The 19,890-nt window shown below is 45.6% G+C and overlaps 3 protein-coding genes across 3 annotated transcripts; 1 reads left to right on the forward strand and 2 right to left on the reverse strand.

Annotated features, from left to right (window-relative positions):
• Positions 1–4,659: 4,659 nt before the first annotated feature.
• LOC117398299 (oocyte zinc finger protein XlCOF26-like) lies at positions 4,660–9,369 on the reverse strand. The gene is made up of 2 exons (XM_033997284.3): positions 9,241–9,369; positions 4,660–6,852 (listed from the first exon to the last, which is right to left on the reverse strand). Exon 2 carries the CDS (start codon positions 6,813–6,815, stop codon positions 5,814–5,816), a length of 1,002 nt encoding a protein of 333 aa, XP_033853175.2. The 5' UTR covers positions 6,816–6,852; positions 9,241–9,369; the 3' UTR covers positions 4,660–5,813.
• A 1,037-nt stretch (positions 9,370–10,406) lies between these two features.
• Positions 10,407–14,440, reverse strand: LOC117398313 (gastrula zinc finger protein XlCGF49.1-like). The gene is made up of 2 exons (XM_033997305.3): positions 14,226–14,440; positions 10,407–12,461 (listed from the first exon to the last, which is right to left on the reverse strand). The coding sequence occupies exon 2, from the start codon at positions 12,415–12,417 to the stop codon at positions 11,668–11,670; it is 750 nt and encodes a 249-aa protein (XP_033853196.1). The 5' UTR covers positions 12,418–12,461; positions 14,226–14,440; the 3' UTR covers positions 10,407–11,667.
• A 314-nt stretch (positions 14,441–14,754) lies between these two features.
• LOC117398292 (zinc finger protein 665-like) lies at positions 14,755–18,013 on the forward strand. Its single transcript, XM_059016966.1, has 2 exons — positions 14,755–14,907; positions 16,207–18,013. Exon 2 carries the CDS (start codon positions 16,251–16,253, stop codon positions 17,712–17,714), a length of 1,464 nt encoding a protein of 487 aa, XP_058872949.1. The 5' UTR covers positions 14,755–14,907; positions 16,207–16,250; the 3' UTR covers positions 17,715–18,013.
• Positions 18,014–19,890: the final 1,877 nt, after the last annotated feature.

A 19,890-nucleotide genomic window follows, 5' to 3' on the forward strand; every position in this document is an offset into this window, starting at 1 on the left:
CACATTCAGATGGGAAGAGTATTTATTTCTTAGCCGACGCCCTTATCCAGGGCGACTTATAATTGTTACAAGATATCACATTATTTTTTACATACAATTCCCCATTTATACAGTTGGGTTTTTACTGGAGCAATCTAGGTAAAGTATCTTGCTCAAGGGTACAGCAGCAGTGTCCCCCACCTGGGATTGAACCCACGACCCTCCGGTCAAGAGTCCAGAGCCCTAACCACTACTCCACACTGCTGCCCTAAGCAGTTAGTAGTTGCACCTCGCATCACAGATCATAGCAAGGTAATGATAGCGTCCTGGAATTTGACTAGTAATGTCTGACTGCAATGTTTTGAGTAAGCATTGCCATACTTAATTGCAACACAAACACAGGGAGTAATTCTCCTCGCTAGAAGAATTTTTTTTTTCTTAAAATAAGCTTATCCTTATAAAAGTTTCCCCTGGTTAAATGCCCAGAAAAAGCGTAACAAAGCATCGATTGTGTCAAAAAGTAATTTTCGATTCAATGACTGAAGTTTCGCTCGTTAGAAAAACGTGCTGTGAAATCCTGACTGGTCTGCGAAAGAATCCCCCCATTCTTCCGATAATACAGTAGTCTGATGGGGGAACACACGTCATGGATCAATCCATTTATAATAAGGGAGGGGGGGGGGGGGGAGTTCTGCAATCTCTAGACAGCCCTGTTTTTTTTTCTGTACAGTATTATAATATCTGTTCCTCTCAGTGTCATCCGTGAGAGAGGATGAGAAGAAGTGAAGAAAAAAGATTATTAATGATTAAAAGAGTAAATAAATAATAATAATAATAATAATAATAATAATAATAATAATGCTCGCAACTTGTCAAACTGAAATGAAATTTAATGTCTGTAATTACTGTAAATATAATAATAATTATAATAATAATAATAATGACTTGCATGTCAGTGTCAAACTCTCTGGACAAAGTCTCTGCTCTCCGTTCTTAATGGTGAGAAATGCAGCAAAGCTAAAAAAAATACTCCCTCCTCAGCTCTAACCACTAGAGCCAACCCTCCCTCCCTGTCCCTCCTCAGCTCTAACCACTAGAGCCTCCCTCCCTCCCAGTCCCTCCTCAGCTCTAACCACTAGAGCCAGCCTCCCTCCCTCCCTCCCAGTCCCTCCTGATCTCTAACCACTAGAGCCTCCCTCCCTCCCAGTCCCTCCTCAGCACTAACCACTAGAGCCAACCCTCCCTCCCAGTCCCTCCTCAGCTCTAACCACTAGAGCCAGCCTCCCTCCCTCCCTCCCAGTCCCTCCTCAGCTCTAACCACTAGAGCCAGCCTCCCTCCCTCCCTCCCAGTCCCTACTCAGCTCTAACCACTAGAGCCTCCCTCCCTCCCAGTCCCTCCTCAGCTCTAACCACTAGAGCCTCCCTCCCTCCCAGTCCCTCCTCAGCTCTGACCACTAGAGCCTCCCTCCCAGTCCCTCCTCAGCTCTAACCACTAGAGCCAGCCTCCCTCCCTCCCAGTCCCTCCTCAGCTCTAACCACTAGAGCCAGTCCTCCCTCCCTCCCTCCCAGTCCCTCCTCAGCTCTAACCACTAGAGCCAGCCTCCCTCCCTCCCTCCCAGTCCCTCCTCAGCTCTAACCACTAGAGCCAGCCTCCCTCCCTGTCCCTCCTCAGCTCTAACCACTAGAGCCAGCCTCCCTCCCTCCCAGTCCCTCCTCAGCTCTAACCACTAGAGCCAGCCTCCCTCCCTCCCAGTCCCTCCTCAGCTCTAACCACTAGAGCCAGCCTCCCTCCCTCCCTGTCCCTCCTCAGCTCTAACCACTAGAGCCAGCCTCCCTCCCTCCCTGTCCCTCCTCAGCTCTAACCACTAGAGCCAGCCTCCCTCCCTCCCTCCCAGTCCCTCCTCAGCTCTAACCACTAGAGCCAGCCTCCCTCCCAGTCCCTCCTCAGCTCTAACCACTAGAGCCAGCCTCCCTCCCAGTCCCTCCTCAGCTCTAACCACTAGAGCCAGCCTCCCTCCCTCCCTCCCAGTCCCTCCTCAGCTCTAACCACTAGAGCCTCCCTCCCTCCCAGTCCCTCCTCAGCTCTAACCACTAGAGCCAGCCTCCCTCCCTCCCTCCCAGTCCCTCCTCAGCTCTAACCACTAGAGCCAGCCTCCCTCCCTCCCTCCCAGTCCCTCCTCAGCTCTAACCACTAGAGCCAGCCTCCCTCCCTCCCTCCCAGTCCCTCCTCGCTTGACACTCGCCAGAACAGAAGCCATTGACTTTGTTTGGAACTGCAACTTACGTCTGTTTCTGTTGTGTGTGTGTGCGTGTGCGTACTGTATTGTAAATTCTATCTCTCTCTGTTCCCCATCCCTATCTATCCCTCCCCATCCCTCTGTCTCTCCCTCTCCCTCACCGTCCCTCTCTCCCTCCTTCTCCCTCTCTCCCTCCTCATCCTATTCGTCTCCTCTCTCCCTCATCCCCCCTCTCCCTCGCCTCTCTCCCTCATTCCCCTCCCTGTCTCTCCCTCTCTCCCTCCTTCTCCCTCCTCATCCCATCCCTCTCCTCTCTCCCTCATCCCCCCTCTCCCTCGCCTCTCTCCCTCATTCCCCTCCCTCTGTCTCTCCCTCACCGTCCCTCTCTCCCTCCTTCTCCCTCTCTGCCGCTGTCTCTCCCTCCTCATCCCATCCCTCCCTCATTCCCCTCCTCTCTCTCTCGTTCTACACTTTTCCTGTGTTATGTTTAGTTACTGTGATGTGACGTTGCTCCCTTTCCCTTAACCTACAAGATAACAACTCATCTATGCAGATGCTGTCTTTTTTTTTGAAGTGTGAAAATAAAAAAAAAGAATAATAAAGCATTGTTTAGGATACCGAGCTCCATCTCTCTCTCCCGTTTCTTGTCTGCTTTTTTTCTTAACTCCTCAGCGGGTACCAGGCAAGCTAAGTCACATGACTCCCGTCTCCCGCCCACAGCTGTCCGATTCAGCCAGTCAGCCTTCTTGACAAAATTCAAAGAGCGCGAGGGACTTCTGCTGTTACGAATCTTTAAAGAAGGTTAAAAAACAAACACACTTTTTAGAATTGAAAGCGCCTCTGTGACTCATCTGTACAGATCTCCGAGTACAGCTGGCACACCAGAGTGTGACCATTAAATGCATCCCCCCTGCAACACTCTACCCCAATACAAGAAAATACACAGAATGGGATGAATCGTAGCGGAAGGGCTCTGTATTTATTGACAAAAAAGATCTGTATGATATAGCTTTGCTTACTGTAATATCTACAGTAAAATCTAATATCGAGGCACTAAAGTAAACTTTTAAAATAGTTTCACCTTACAGATAACAACTGTCACACAGGAACATGCTGTCGTATGTTTCCTGAAGGAGAAAAAGTCTGGACTCCGCACAGGCAAGAGAACAACAAAAAATTCATAACCCTACCTTTATTATTATTTGTTTATTTAGCAGACGCCTTTATCCAAGGGGACTTACAGAGACTAGGGTGTGTGAACTATGCATCAGCTGCAGAGTCACTTACAACTACGTCTCACCCGAAAGACGGAGCACAAGGAGGTTAAGTGACTTGCTCAGGGTCACACAGTGAGTCAGTGGCTGAGGTGGGATTTGAACCGGGGACCTCCTGGTTACAAGCCCTTTTCTTTAACCACTGGAGCACACAGCCTCCCATACTGCTTCAATGAAAGCATATCGCTTTGATGGGGATCTGTGAAGCAGTGCTGTACACAAACATAAACAGAGCCTATGAGTTTGAGATTACTGACTCCACATCACACACCAAACTCTTCCTGTGTCAGAGGGGTTTATTAGAAATACCTTTTCTAGGCACACACTGATTCATGAGCATTCATACAAAGAGCGCGGCATCTGGGTTTCTTACAAGTGTGTGTCTGTCTGTGTGTGTGTGTGTGTGTGTCTCTCAGTGTGTGTCTCAGTGTGTGTGTCTCTCAGTGTGTGTGTCTCAGTGTGTGTGTGTGTGTCTCAGTGTGTGTGTGTCTCAGTATGTGTGTCTCAGTGTGTGTGTGTCTCAGTGTGTGTGTCTCAGTGTGTGTGTGTGTCTCAGTGTGTGTCTCAGTGTGTGTGTCAGTGTGTGTGTATCTCAGTGTGTGTCTCAGTGTGTGTCTCAGTGTGTGTGTCAGTGTGTGTGTATCTCAGTGTGTGTGTCAGTGTGTGTGTCAGTGTGTGTCTCAGTGTGTGTGTGTCTCTGTGTGTGTATCTCAGTGTGTGTGTCTGTCTGTGTGTGTCTCAGTGTGTGTGTCTCAGTGTGTGTGTCTCTCAGTGTGTGTGTTTCAGTGTGTGTGTGTCTCAGTGTGTGTGTCTCAGTATGTGTGTGTGTCTCAGTGTGTGTGTCTCAGTGTGTCTGTGTGTGTCTCAGTGTGTGTGTGTCTCACTGTGTGTGTGTGTGTGTGTGTGTGTGTCTCAGTATGTGTGTCTCTCAGTGTGTGTGTGTGTGTGTGTCTCAGTGTGTGTGTGTGTGTGTGTCTCAGTGTGTGTGTGTGTCTCACTGTGTGTGTGTGTGTCTCACTGTGTGTGTGTGTGTCTGTCTCAGTGTGTGTGTGTCTCACTGTGTGTGTGTGTGTCTCACTGTGTGTGTGTGTGTCTGTCTCAGTGTGTGTGTGTGTGTCTCACTGTGTGTGTCTCAGTGTGTGTGTGTCTCAGTGTGTGTGTGTGTGTGTGTGTGAGTCTCACTGTGTGTCTCAGTGTGTGTGTTTCTGCACAAGTTTCTATATCAGCTCAGCCGCACATTTCATTTGATTGACGTTTGACGCAGACTCTGGAAATAACGACGTTGCTTGGGTCCCGCATTCAAAACAGAACCCTTCACCTCAGCTAAGCTGTTCAAAAATACAACAGGATCGCTCACAAGCTCACAACAGCGCGACACAATACAAGGAAATGCATCCATCTGAAAAAACAACACGCGATGAAGCAGTATCGTCACTTTTCTTACTGCAGTCATGAATCCAGCTCCGTTTGTTTCTCAACCAAACGCCGTCACCACTGACTCGGATTAGCTTTCAAATGTTCTTAATTCTTACTCCGATTGGCCGATTTTTCTCGCGCACTGTTGCCTTAGTAACTGAAGACACGGTATTCTGGGAGATGTAGTTTTTAGGCCGGAGGTGAGGCACATATTTCACACATTAGGATCCCAAGCTGAAATATGACCCCCTAACTTTTCATCTCAATGTTTTTCAGGCTGCTGTTGCAAGGAGGGTTTTTACTGCCCTGACTCGATTTCATTCTTTGTAGAAATAATAATAAATTAAAAAAAAAAACAGCAATTTTATTTGGTTTAGGAATAAATAAAATAATAATAATAATAATAATAATAATAATAATAATAATAATTGATCATGTGATTTAAAGGATGTATTTAACATTTAACATTATGGAATTCATAAGAACATAAGAAAGTTTCCAAACGAGAGGAGGCCCCATTCGGCCCATCTTGCTCGTTTGGTTGTTAGTAGCTTATTGATCCCAGAATCTCATCAAGCAGCTTCTTGAAGGATCCCAGGGTGTCAGCTTCAACAACATTACTGGGGAGTTGGTTCCAGACCCTCACAATTCTCTGTGTAAAAAAAGTGCCTCCTATTTTCTGTTCTGAATGCCCCTTTATCTAATTTGTGACCCCTGGTCCTTGTTTCTTTTTTCAGGTCCCCTGGGTCGACATTGTCAATACCTTTTAGGATTTTGAATGCTTGAATCAGATCGCCTCGTAATGGTGGAATAGTTAATTTGCATGTGTATGTTCCTGTATTTGTACCTGCGATGATTATGGATTGGGGGGGGGTCACATCAACAGCAGGGGGGGGTTAAATGTTTATCATCTTTCGCTGTTGGGTGAAACAGCCTCTTGGTGGATTTTCTGATGCTTTTGAAAGCTCTTGAAATACTTGAAGCTCCGCCCACATTCCGTGCAAGGGTACAGCTCCGCCCCCGAGTGGGTCAGCTGATGCGCTCTGAGGCTACCCGATTGGCTGAAAGTCTTCCCACATTCACCGCAGCTGTGAGGCTTGACTCCCGTGTGGACAAGCAGGTGGGTCTTCAAACTGCCCAGCCGAATGAAGCGTTTCCCACAGTCCTGGCACGCATGAGCCTTCTCCCCCGCGTGAGTCCGCCGGTGGGTCCTGAGGCTTCCCAGCCTCCCGAAAGTCTTCCCGCATTCCGGGCAGGGGTGGGGCTTGAGCCCGGAGTGAATCCTCTGGTGCTGTTTCAGGTTCCCGATCTCCACAAATGCCTTGCCGCACTCTGGGCAGCGGTAGGGCCTTTCGCCGGTGTGGATCCTCATGTGCTTGCGCACGCTGCCCTGTTCGTTGAACCCTTTCCCGCACTCTCCGCACAGGAAGGGGCGCTCCCCGGTGTGGATCCGTTGGTGGGTGCGGAAGTGCTGGATTTGCCGGAAGCGTTTGCCGCAGACGGCACACTGGAAGGGTTTTTCCCCCGTGTGGATTTCCTGGTGGACTCGGAAGTGTCTCCGCTGGGTGAAGCTGCTCCCACACTCCCCGCAGCAGAACGGCCTGGGACCCGCGTGGACCTTCTGGTGCGTTTTTAAGCTGGACAGCTTCTGGAAGGTCTTCTTGCACTCGGAGCAGCGGTGGAAGCTGGCGGGCGCGTCCCCAGGAGACAGAGGGACCTGGACGGTCAGCTGGGAGGAAGCGGCGTAGTCGTTTTCGACCCGGTCTAGCGGTTCGGGGGGCTCGTCTTTAATGCGGACCGCCCCCAGGTCCGAACCGGCCGTCTCTTCTGCCACGTGGATAATTCGCAGATCGCTCAGGTCGTTCGCAAACTGGTCAGGTTCCTCCTGTTTGATGCAACCAGGCTCCATTCTTGATCCGTTGACAGCTCACAATCTTTTTTATAACCTGTATTGAAAAAAAACACAGCTCAGGTCACTTGAGGAGGCTGTGTGGTCCAGTGGTTAAAGAAAAGGGCTTGTAACCAGGAGGTCCACGGTTCAAATCCCACCTCAGCCACTGACTCACTGTGTGACCCTGAGCAAGTCACTTCACCTCCTTGTGCTCCGTCTTTCGGGTGAGACGTAGTTGTAAGTGACTCTGCAGCTGATGCATAGTTCACACACCCGAGTCTCTGTAAGTGGATAAAGGCGTCTGCTAAATAAACAAATAATAATAATAACGCTTGCGTAAGTCACACCAAACCTAGGCCCAAGGTTAATATAACTACAATGACAGCAGCGTTGCTTGTGTTTCAAGACCACAGCATAAAAGAACTACAGCTCCCAGCATCCCTCACCATTGCCGCGGGTGCTGAGGCATGCTGGGAGCTGTAGTCCTAGCCAGGGGGGGGAACTCAATATCTCACGCGTCACGACGCTAGCCTGATGTTTTCCCTAAAATACTCGCTCTCGGGTGTCGCACGATGCGCTCGGTCCCCCTTTTTTTATTTGCCATTTTTAAATTTAAAATATTTGTTATTTATTATTTTTTTTTGGTTTTGTGGCTTTCTTTATTTTGAGATCCACGGCTACTGTCGTGATCCAGCGATGGGGGGTACTTAGTAACCCCTCTGTACAGAGCCCGCTCCTCCTGCACTAGAAGACTGGCTCTACCTCCTCTACGCTCCCCTGCCTCCAGAGCCCGCTCCTTCTCCACCCTCGCCCCCGCAGAGGTGGAATGACCTTCCTACAGATGTCAGGACCGCCCAGTCCCTGACCACCTTCCAGCGCCTCCTCAAGACTCACCTCTTCAGACAGCACCTGTAGAACTCCTCTTTTTCCCCCTGGGACACTTTATCACTCTTCCTTAAATGCGCTTTACTTGCTCTTATCTGCCCCCTATTTTACTGCATTTAATCCTGTACTTCAGAGTACTGTAATCTGTCACAAGTGTTATTTAATCTGTAGTATTTTGTATTTAATTATATCCTGATGGAACTATCACTGTTATTATTATTATTATTATTATTATTATTATTTATTTCTTAGCAGACGCGACTTACAATTGTTACAAGATATCACATTATACATTATTTCACATTATACAGATATCGCATTATTTTTACATACAATTCCCCATTTATACAGTTGGGTTTTTACTGGAGCAATCTAGGTAAAGTACCTTGCTCAAGGGTACAGCAGCAGTGTCCCCCCCACCTGGGATTGAACCCACGACCCTCCGGTCAAGAGTCCAGAGCCCCTAAACACTACTCCACACTGCTGCTGTTATCTGCTCTGTTATTGAATCGTATTTTGTCATGTACTTGTACTTGCTAGAACTGAAGTCATTTTAATTTATCTTGCTCTTAATTAATACTTGTACTGTGATTCTTGAAATGTATTTTTTGTTTATGACTGTAAGTCGCCCTAGATAAGGGCGTCTGCTAAGAAATAAATAATAATAATAATAATAATAATAATAATAATAATAATAATAATAATACAATATAATTGATATATGATATATGATAGCAGCAGTGTGGAGTAGTGGTCAGGGCTCTGGACTCTTGACCGGAGGGTCGTGGGTTCAATCCCAGGTGGGGGGACACTGCTGCTGTACCCTTGAGCAAGGTACTTTACCTAGATTGCTCCAGTAAAAACCCAACTGTATAAATGGGGAATTGTATGTAAAAATAATGTGATATCTTGTAACAATTGTAAGTCGCCCTGGATAAGGGCGTCTGCTAAGAAATAAATAATAATAATAATAATAATAATAATAATAATAATAATAAATCAGAATGCAGTGTCCTGACAGGATCGGAATAGGAGTCTGATTCCTATACCTGTAATAATAATAATAATAATAATAATAATAATAATAATAATAATAAATATTAATAATAATAATAATATCATCACAGGGCTGGGAATGAGGCTCCCGCTGCACAGCAGTGTGATCCAGTCCTGGTTTCACTAGGAGTTTAATAAGACACACCTGAGCTTGTTAGCGAGACACACTGGGGGGCTGATCAAGCTGGTAGTAAAACCTGGAATGGATCACACTGCTGTGAAATGTAAAGACAGATTTGCTCTGGTACGTATAATTTAAAATGTATTTTGAATTATATACGACTACCCTTGATATATGTGTGTGTGTGTGTGTGTATATATATATATATATATAATATATTTATATATAATATATCTCTGACAGTTATGTGTAGCGTCCCAGCGTAAACTCGAGATGAAAAACGCTACAGAACAAGTTTAAAGAAACATAATTTATAAATAAGGTAAAACAAACAAAAAAATAACATATACGAAAATATAAATATATTCTTCTTTAACTTACCAACTTCATGTGCCGTCTTAGTAAACCATTTCAAAAAAAAATTTCAAAATACACAAAATGGTCAACGACGCTGATTCAGCACTGGAACTTCCGCCCGTACCGAAGCGGTGCACTGTGGGAAACCAGGTATCTCCGCCCTCATGAATATTCATGAGCAGTCAAAACGGGGGCGTGGTTTGGTAGGCGGTAGATTAAGCCTGTTATTATTATTATTATTATTATTATTATTATTATTATTATTATTATTATTGCAATCTCTAATACTGTCCCGCATTTAATTCTAGTATGACTATAATGAAGAAGGGTAGGAAAATGATGTCACAAGTGCTGTGCTGATGGAGCAGAGAGAGAGAAAGGGAGGCTCTTATACTCTCTGAACAGCCTCCCTCTGTGCTGGTGGAGCAAAGAAAGAGAAAGGGAGGCTCTTACACTCTCTCAACAGCCTCCCTCTGCTTTGTGCTGGTGGAGCAGAGAAACAGAAAGGGAGGCTCTTATACTCTCTGAACAGCCTCCCTCTGCTCTGTGCTGATGGAGCAGAGAGAGAGAAAGGGAGGCTGTTATACTCTCTGAACAGCCTCTCTCTGTGCTGGTGGAGCAAAGAAAGAGAAAGGGAGGCTCTTACACTCTCTCAACAGCCTCCCTCTGCTCTGTGCTGGTGGAGCAGAGAAATGGAGGCTCTTATACTCTCTGAACAGCCTCCCTCTGCTCTGTGCTGGTGAACCAAAGAAAGGGAGGCTGTTATACTCTCTGAACAGCCTCCCTCTGCTCTGTGCTGATGGAGCAGAGAGAGAGAAAGGGAGGCTGTTATACTCTCTGAACAGCCTCTCTCTGTGCTGGTGGAGCAAAGAAAGAGAAAGGGAGGCTCTTACACTCTCTCAACAGCCTCCCTCTGCTCTGTGCTGGTGGAGCAGAGAAATGGAGGCTCTTATACTCTCTGAACAGCCTCCCTCTGCTCTGTGCTGGTGAACCAAAGAAAGGGAGGCTCTTATACTCTCTGAACAGCCTCCCTCTGCTCTGTCCTGGTGGAGCAGAGAAAGAGAAAGGGAGGCTCTTATACTCTCTCCCTCTGCTTTGGTCTGCTTATGCATGGTCGTTTTTCAAACACGCACACTGACATTTAGACAAAACCACAATGCAAAATTAACTTGGATGAAGGAGACACGTGGTAAAGATAGATTTTTTATTCATATAACATCTGGAAGCCATAACCAGACACGTACAGTACATGCAACCACAAAAAACCCTTACTGTATTATCATCATTATCATTATTATTAATATTTATTTCTTAGCAGACGCCCTTATCCAGGGCGACTTACAATTGTTACAAGATATCACATTATTTTTACATACAATTCCCCATTTATACAGTTGGGTTTTTACTGAAGCAATCTAGGTAAAGTACCTTGCTCAAGGGTACAGCAGCAGCGTCCCCCCCACCTGGGATTGAACCCACGACCCTCCGGTCAAGAGTCCAGAGCCCTGACCACTACTCCACACTGCTGCCCTTCCTGTAACGCAACACAGCCAACAAATCCTATAGCACACACTCGCAACTATTGACAAAGAACGTCTATGGATTTTTTTTAAAATTTAGAATCTATGATTTTTTACTTCCAATTTGGAATGACTAATTATTATCACGATGATCGTTTTTCCAGCGAAGACTGTCTGCCTCTCACAAACAGGATTTGAACTTGCAGTCTGTGGTTGTATGACACACCCTGCACGCCACACAGCAGGTGAGCATGAAAATGTATGTTTAATCTAAGCTAAGTATTACAATGTAGATGATAATATTAATAATACTAGACTTCATTGAGGGGAGCTCTGAACCCCAGGACTGGGTGCAGCAGCAGCAGCAGCAGCAGGGCTAGTGTGAGTTTGTAACCCTGCTCAAACTCCTGGCTCCTGATCATTTCAATATTAATAATACTAGACTTCATTGAGGGGAGCTCTGAACCCCAGGACTGGGTGCAGCAGCAGCAGCAGCAGCAGGGCTAGTGTGAGTTTGTAACCCTGCTCAAACTCCTGGCTCCTGATCATTTCAATATTAATAATAATAATACTAGACTTCATTGAGGGGAGCTCTGAACCCCAGGACTGGGTGCAGCAGCAGCAGCAGCAGCAGGGCTAGTGTGAGTTTGTAACCCTGCTCAAACTCCTGGCTCCTGATCATTTCAATATTAATAATACTAGACTTCATTGAGGGGAGCTCTGAACCCCAGGACTGGGTGCAGCAGCAGCAGCAGCAACAGCAGGGCTAGTGTGAGTTTGTAACCCTGCTCAAACTCCTGGCTCCTGATCATTTCAATATTAATAATAATAATACTAGACTTCATTGAGGGGAGCTCTGAACCCCGGGACTGGGTGCAGCAGCAGCAGCAGCAGCAGGGCTAGTGTGAGTTTCTAACCTCCCCTCTCTCTCTCACATCATCTTCCTCTGCGTGATCTGAAGCTGCAGCTCTCTGACGTGGATCTGCCGATGCTTGTTCAACTCTCCTAACTGATTACACGTCTTCCCGCATTCTGAGCAGTGGTAGGGCTTCGTACCCGTGTGAATGCGCTGGTGGCGCTTGAAGTTCCCCAGGTGGTTGAAACCCTTCCCGCACTCGGCACAGTTGTACGGTTTCTCCCCCGTGTGGACCGGACCGTGCTTCTTGAGATCGCCCAGCTGAGTGAAGCTCTTGCCACACTCGGCGCAGCGGTACGGTCTCTCCCCAGTGTGACACTGCTGGTGAACTTTCAAACTGCCATGATGCTTGAAGCTCTGGTCGCACTGCGTGCAGCAGTACGGTTTCTCTCCCGTGTGAAGGCGCCCGTGTTTTTTCAGGTCCCCCTGCTGGTTGAAGCTCCGGTCGCACTGCGGGCAGCGGTACGGTTTTTCGCCCGTGTGAATCAGACGGTGGCGTTTGAGGTTCACTAACTGGCTGAAAGTTTTGGGGCATTCGGAGCAGCGGTACGCTTTTACTCCAGAGTGAGTCTGCTGGTGTCTTTTAAGACCGCTGGCATCGCTGAAACTCTTGCCACATTCGTAACAGCGGTGGCGTTTCTCCGTCGCCTGGCAACGGCGCCGTTTTTTCGGGCGTACCTCTGGACACGGTTTGGGGCAAGCTTCTGGCACGCTGTCCAGGGACCCGGTTTCGGGTTCGCCTCCTTTAATGGGAGCAGCATCCATTACTGAGAGGACCAGGGTTAGCTAAGTGACTTCAGTGAAGCTATCTGAAAGAAAGAAAAAAAAAAAAAAAAAACATTTTTTTATACAATTCCAGGGACTCCCGCTGCACAGCACTGTGATCCGTTCCTGGTTTCACTAGGAGTTTCATAATCAGACACACCTGAGCTTGTTAGCTAGACACACTGGGAGGCTGATCAAGCTGGTAGCAAAACCTGGAATGGATCACACTGCTGTGCAATAGGAGTCTGATTCCCATCCCTCCAATAATAATGTTGGTTATCATCACAGGGATGGGAATCAGACTCCTGTTCCACAGCAGTGTGATCCATTCCAGGTTTTACTACCAGCTTGATTAGACACTGGTGTGGCTCGGGGCTGGTTTACCGTTCAGAGTTAATTAATTAAGAAACGGCTGTTTGGGGTTTGTGATGATCGATCGCTAGTCTTAAAGACGCTGAGGACAGCAGCGACCCACACAAACCCAAGCAGCTGTTTCTTAATTCACTATGAACTGGTAAATCAGCCCCTAATCCACACCAGAGACCCTCGCCCGATTGTCAGCCCCCGATAATCCTCTAATCGGTTAGTGCGGCTCAAGTTGTTGTCCTGTGCTAACGACTGTAGTCAATGCCGGTGTGCCCTCAGGATTTGCAATTTCTTACAAGTATAGACGTCCTAATTCGCTACCTTATCAAAAATTGCCACCTCTGTTTATGCTATGCGTTAACAAAAAGTATTAAATACTGACACGTCATTAAAAAAAAATGACTACTACAACACAACACGATGCCAAATCTGTTTTTGCTGAAACTAACGAAACTGTGGCACCTTGCCACGAAATTCAGTCTATAACTGTGTAACAATTTTTTTTTTTTTTTTGGTTCCTGGGTAGTAAGTGTTATTTCCTAATTACATTAGACTACATTTGGGGGCTGATTCGTGAAAGAGATTTACAGTATAATCGTAAATCTCGAAAAAACTACTCACTTCTAAATCTTTTGTAGTCATTTTTGTATTACTTTAGTATAAATACATGTTAATCTGGATTCATATGTTGTTTTTTTCTGACTTTATGTGAACGAAAACACACAAATTCGCCCGTTTTCTCATTGGAAATAGGTAAATTTCAAAATATCACTGTCCTGGTCACAAAAGCAAAGTTTGTGGGGAATAATAGCCATTTTCTATACTTTTGAGGCATAAGCAATTAGGAAATAACACTTACTACCCAGGAACAAAAATTGTGTTACATAGTGTAATCGAAGAACCGGGGAAAAACTGATATAAAATTTCAGCCACTGTCATTATAGTCTGCAGTTCAACGGGTGTGTGTGTGTGTTTATCGACAAAGTAATATCCATGAACCGTGAAGCTATTATAGATGTATTTATTACAGACAATACAACTAGACGTAAATTATTGCAGCTATTATGGCAGCAGTGTGGCGTAGTGGTTAGGGATCTGGACCGGAGGGTCGTGGGTTCAATCCCAGGTGGGGGGGACACTGCTGCTGTACCCTTGAGCAAGGTACTTTACCTAGATTGCTCCAGTAAAAACCCAACTGTATAAATGGGGAATTGTATGTAAAAACAATGTGTTATCTTGTAACGATTGTAAGTCGCCCTGGATAAGGGCGTCTGCTAAGAAATAAATGATAATGATAATGATATTGACAGCCCGTTTTGAGATATTCCTTCCAAACAACGCATAGACACACATAAAACAATTAAAACAAAACAGACACCTGAAAAAGAAATTGCAATATTTTAAAATCACTTTCAAACAGAATGTAAACAAGACGGATTTACCTAGCAACGGTTTCCTGACCAGGCCCTCGGACACACACACACACGCTGAAAAGAAAAATTAAAACGAGCGGTTTAAAGGGGCAAATTTAAAACCCGTGAAAGGCGAGCAATAAAATTAAAACTGCGAGTTTATTTCTCGACCATTCGTGCGTATTATCCGCGTCGCCAGCAGCTTCTCGTAAACGATAAAAGCGGTTTTTTTTTTTTTTTGTTTCCTGTGTGTGTCGCATTTTCCCGCGTCCCCCCGCAGCTCCCGGCAAACAGGTTCCGCCTCAAGTTAGAAAAATGAGGGACATAAAATAAAGTTAAATAAAAATATAAATATATATATAAAAAAAAAAAATCGGGAGTTGAGTTTACCGAAGAGCCAGCTGCCCAACGTTTCGATATGTTGTAGATATCTTTCTCAAGGGAGCCTGTGTTTGAATCAAAACATTGGAAGTATTTTCTAGGTTTTTGACCGCATGACTTGTTATGGTTTTTTCTACATATTGTGGCATCGTTTTTTTTTACTTCTTTAAATCCGTATTGCTTCTAATTAACATTTATTTTATATAAGCTTTGATTTGACCTTCCCGGCGCAGCAGCAGATGGACTACAGATCCCACAATCCAGTTCGGCGGATCGGAAACGTCCGTGTTGTTTACTGCTGAGAAGCGGTGGGGATTCAAGACAAAAGCTGGTGAGTAAGGGATTGCAAATTCATTACAAATATAGCTGTATATTCATTTTTTTTTAAATGCAATTATCAGTAATATATTCGCAGTTACGTAGGCATACGCTATGATAGGGATGTAGTCATGTATTTATTTATTTTAGAAGAAATTCGACGGATTGCGTCGGTGAGTTTAACATTCATATGCATAAATTAATAAAATAAAATATTAAAAAAAAAAAAAATCCCCAAAAGTTGTATTTGAATAACAAAGGGGAGCCGTGAGGTCGAGCGGCCGAGAAGAATGACGTCATGGTCTTGGAACCTGGCAACGTTTGGTAGCCTTCACCTGAACCACGGATATTGCATTTTAAAATGTTTAAATAAAATAAAATAAATACAAAAATACTAGGCACTGTTTTAACTGGAGCTGTCGTTATGTTTCTGAACAAATCCAAAACAGAAAGTGTGATCCAGTCCTGGTTTCACTAGGAGTTTAATAATCAGACACACCTGAGCTTGTTAGCTAGACACACTGGGGGCTGATCAAGCTGGTAGTAAAACCTGGAATGGATCACACTGCTGTGGAACAGGAGTCTGATTCCCAACCCTGTGATGATGCACAGTGGTTTGATCCATTCCTGGTTTCACTAGGAGTTTAATAATAAGACACACCTGAGCTTGTTAGCTAGACACACTGGGGGCTGATCAAGCTGGTAGTAAAACCTGGACTGGATCACACTGCTGTGGAACAGGGAGTCTGATTTTAAAAAGGAAATGGGGAATGGAATTTGGCTGAAACGTGGAGTTTTGAAAGAAACGCATGTTAACAAAGCAAACAGAGGCTGTGTGGTCCAGTGGTTAAAGAAAAGGGGCTTGTAACCAGGAGGTCCCTTGTTCAAATCCCACCTCAGCCACTGACTCATTGTGTGACCCTGAGCAAGTCACTTAACCTCCTTGTGCTCCGTCTTTCGGGTGAGACGTAGTTGTAAGTGACTCTGCAGCTGATGCATAGTTCACACACCCTAGCCTCTGTAAGTCGCCTTGGATAAAGGCGTCTGCTAAATAAATAATAATACAGTTTCATTAAAATAATAATTTTAAAAAAATGGGGCTATTACCAGGTTTAAGAAATGTCCGATTTTCAAACCTTGCTTACAGGCAGTTTTACATATAAAAGCTTTGCCTGAGATAAATACGAAAAGCCGCCACACGCAAGCACCGAGAGCAAAAGCCAAGGGGTGTTTTGAAAGCGAACCTTTATTTGTGTGCAATGCATCGTGGGGGAAAACAAAAAAAAAACAATGTTTTTGTTTTTTAACGCAGGTTGTGCAACAAAGTAAGCTGTGAGGTAAAGAAGGGATCCGAGAATGGAGGGGGCCCACGTCAAAGAGGAGGCCACGGACGCGGATCCGGTCCGTGTTAAAGAAGAGGCCGCTGAATTTGACCCGGTCCATGTTAAAGAGGAGTCCCCTGAGCTGGACGTTGTCCAAGTTGAATACGATCACCTAGGATTTGAGCCTGTCTCCGTTAAGGAGGAGTCTGCGGGTCTGGGACCTGCCCCTGCTGAGTCGGAGGAGCTCCCTTCTGTGAAAACCCCGGAGGGCGAAGAAGGGGCTCTTGCCTCTGGAAGCGACCGCGGGGGTCGACAGTGCCCCGAGTGCGGGAAGACTTTTAAGCACGCGCACAGTCGCAAGGTCCACCAACGCGTTCACACGGGGGAGAAACCGTACGGCTGCTCCGAATGTGGCAAGAGCTTCCGACAGCCAGGCCACCTGAAGGACCACCTCCGAGTCCACACAGGGGAGAGGCCCCACCAGTGCGTCGCCTGCGGGAAAGCGTTCAGCTACCTGGGGCACCTGAAAGACCACGAACGCACCCACACCGGCGCCAGACCCTTCGCTTGTCCGGTGTGCGGAAAGAGCTTCAGCCGGCTGGGCTACCTCAGAGATCACCAGAGGATCCACACGGGGGTGAGACCGTACGTCTGCCCCCAGTGCGGGAAGAGCTTCAGCCGACTGGGGCACTTCAGAGACCACCAGAGGATCCACACGGGGGTGAGACCGTACGTCTGCCCCCTGTGCGGGAAGAGTTTCACCGAATTGGGCTCGCTGAAAAAACACAGGCTGGTTCACAGCGGGCTGAAGCCCTATCACTGCGTCGCGGTCGCCTGTGGGAAGAGTTTCAGCCAGCTGGGTAATTTGAACCGCCACCTGCAGACCCACGCGGCCCGGGAGTCCACCGTCCGCTGCCCCGACTGCGGGAAAAATTTTTCCGGCGACAGGAGCTTGGAGAAACACCGGATGGCTCGCTGCGGTTCGAAAACGCATCTCTGCCCGGACTGCGGGAAAAGTTTCGCCAAACCGGCCGGGCTGAAAAGACACCTTTTGGTCCACACCGGCGAAAAAAGGTACCTGTGCGCGGATTGCGGGAAGAGTTTCCGAGACCTGTACTGCCTGAAAATCCACCGGCGCATCCACACGGGAGAGGATCTGTTTTCCTGTGAAGAGTGCGGGAAAAATTTCAACCTGCTTCGCAGCCTGAAAATCCACCAGCAGCTGCACACGGGGGTGAAACCGTATTCCTGCCAGGAATGCGGGAAGAGTTTTTCCAAGCCGGGATGCTTGAAGCGACACCAGCGGATCCACACCGGAGCGAAGCCATATCACTGCGTCGACTGCGGGAGGAGTTTCCGGCACCTGAACACTTTCAAGGTCCACCAGCAGATTCACACGGGGGTGAAACCGTACAGCTGCGAAGATTGTGGAAAGACTTTCAGACACATGCATACGTTTAAAAAACACAAGCGGGCTCACGCGACTTCGAACGAATAGATTTATTATTAATATTATTATTATTATTATTATTATTATTATTATTATTATTATTATTATTATTTAGTCATTTAGCAGGTGTTTTTATCCATAGAGGCTAGAGGGGGTGAACTCTGCGTCATCAACTGCTGCTGCTGCTGCTGCAGAGTCACTTCCAATAGGAGCTCGTTTGTTTGACGTCTCATCCGAAGGACGGAGCACAAGGAGGTGAAGCGACTCGCTCAGGGTCACACACACACACACACACACACACACACACAGGGAGTCAGCGGCTGAGCCGGGATTTGAACCTCCTGGTATCGAGACCCCCTTTTCTTTAACCGCTGGACCAGCGAGCCTTCGGATTTGGTCAAGCACCGAACTTTCTTGCATCGGCATATAAAAGCCCGTGTCTTTTTCTTTTGTCATTTTTTTGTCTTTTTTTTTTTAAAATAATAAATGTAGAATTTCCGGAAGGTTTGGAATTCCCGGAAGGCTCCGTGTTCCGAAGATTTTGGGACATTCTGCTACCCCGCTGTGGAAAAAAAAAATATATATATATATCTGCTAACGGTCGCTCTGTCTGGGATGAGAAGGATGTCATTCGTTATTTATTATTACTATTATTATTATTATTATTATTATTATTACTATTATTATTATTATTATTATTATTATTATTATTATTTTTTCATGTTTTTATTTTGTTTGATAATTCACTGATGGTGAAAACATAATGTCGGAAAAGTTGGACATAAAATATGCTAGAGTTTAGCATTTACCGTTTTGAAATATCGAGGAACATTAACAAACATTGCTGCTCTAGAAAGAGCGCAAAGAAGAGCGACCTGAATTAGGATTTAAAAGGCATGTCGTATGCAGACAGGCTAAAAGAATTGAATCTGTTCAGTCTTGAACAAAGAAGACTACACAGTGATCTGATTCAAGCATTCAAAATCCTAAAAGGTATTGACAATGTCGACCCGGGGGACCTGAAAAAAGAAACAAGGACCAGGGGTCACAAATTAGATAAAGAGGCATTCAGAACAGAAAATAGGAGGCACTTTTTTTACACAGAGAATCGTGAGGGTCTGGAACCAACTCCCCAGTAATGTTGTTGAAGCTGACACCCTGGGATCCTTTGCTTCATAGTCACACTTGTGGGCACCTTTCCTGTGTTCGTGACTCATTAAAACACATTTAATTATGGAGGCTGTGTGGTCCAGTGGTTAAAGAAAAGGGCTTGTAACCAGGAGGTCCCCGGTTCAAATCCCACCTCAGCCACTGACTCATTGTGTGACCCTGAGCAAGTCACTTAACCTCCTTGTGCTCCGTCTTTCGGGTGAGACGTAGTTGTAAGTGACTCTGCAGCTGATGCATAGTTCACACACCCTAGCCTCTGTAAGTCACCTTGGATAAAGGCGTCTCAGCAGTGTGGAGTAGTGGTTAGGGCTCTGGACTCTTGAACGGAGGGTCGTGGGTTCAATCCCAGGTTGTGGGGACACTGCTGCTGTACCCTTGAGCAAGGTACTTTACCTAGATTGCTCCAGTAATAACCCAACTGTATAAATGGGTAATTGTATGTAAGAATAATGTGATATCTTGTAACAATTGTAAGTCGCCCTGGATAAGGACGTCTGCTAAGAAATAAATAATAATAATAATAATAATAATAAATAATAATTAATAAAAAAATAAATAATTCAATCATTTAATTAACTAATTAACTGCTGCTCCAAATTATATTTGTGGATGTCAGTGCTATTTTTTTTAATTGTCATGTTGTACTAGATTATCAAATACATATATATATATATATATATAGTAAATATATTAGCATATATGTTCATAGATTATATATGTATATATATATACAAATCTCGAGCATTTATTTTCAAAAGAAATAAGGTTTGTAAATGATGGGCATTGACAAAATGTTTTTGGTTTCTTTCTCATCCCTCGATCATTCATCCTTGACCACGACACGCTTGAGCGACTGAAGCTCTTAATCACCTAATTAGTGACACAGCTGCTTGGACGCTGGATAAGGAGCGATTTCAGCTGTTGAATTGCAAGCTTGAATAAAAGCAATATAGAAAACCACAGAAAAAAAAAAAAAACACCAACATGCCACGTCTGTCCAGAGAGCAGCGCCTTCGTGCGATCGGCCTGTTGGAGGCTGGACGAGGGCAGCGTG

The sequence above is a fragment of the Acipenser ruthenus genome, chromosome 54 (genome assembly GCF_902713425.1).
Source record: "Acipenser ruthenus chromosome 54, fAciRut3.2 maternal haplotype, whole genome shotgun sequence".
Classification (NCBI taxonomy): domain Eukaryota; kingdom Metazoa; phylum Chordata; class Actinopteri; order Acipenseriformes; family Acipenseridae; genus Acipenser; species Acipenser ruthenus.

Bases quoted from the DNA above. Each gene is read 5' to 3' on its own strand.
- LOC117398292 (XM_059016966.1), top strand. From the start codon at position 16,251: ATGGAGGGGGCCCACGTCAAAGAGGAGGCCACGGACGCGGATCCGGTC.
- LOC117398313 (XM_033997305.3), bottom strand. From the start codon at position 12,417: ATGGATGCTGCTCCCATTAAAGGAGGCGAACCCGAAACCGGGTCCCTG.
- LOC117398299 (XM_033997284.3), bottom strand. From the start codon at position 6,815: ATGGAGCCTGGTTGCATCAAACAGGAGGAACCTGACCAGTTTGCGAAC.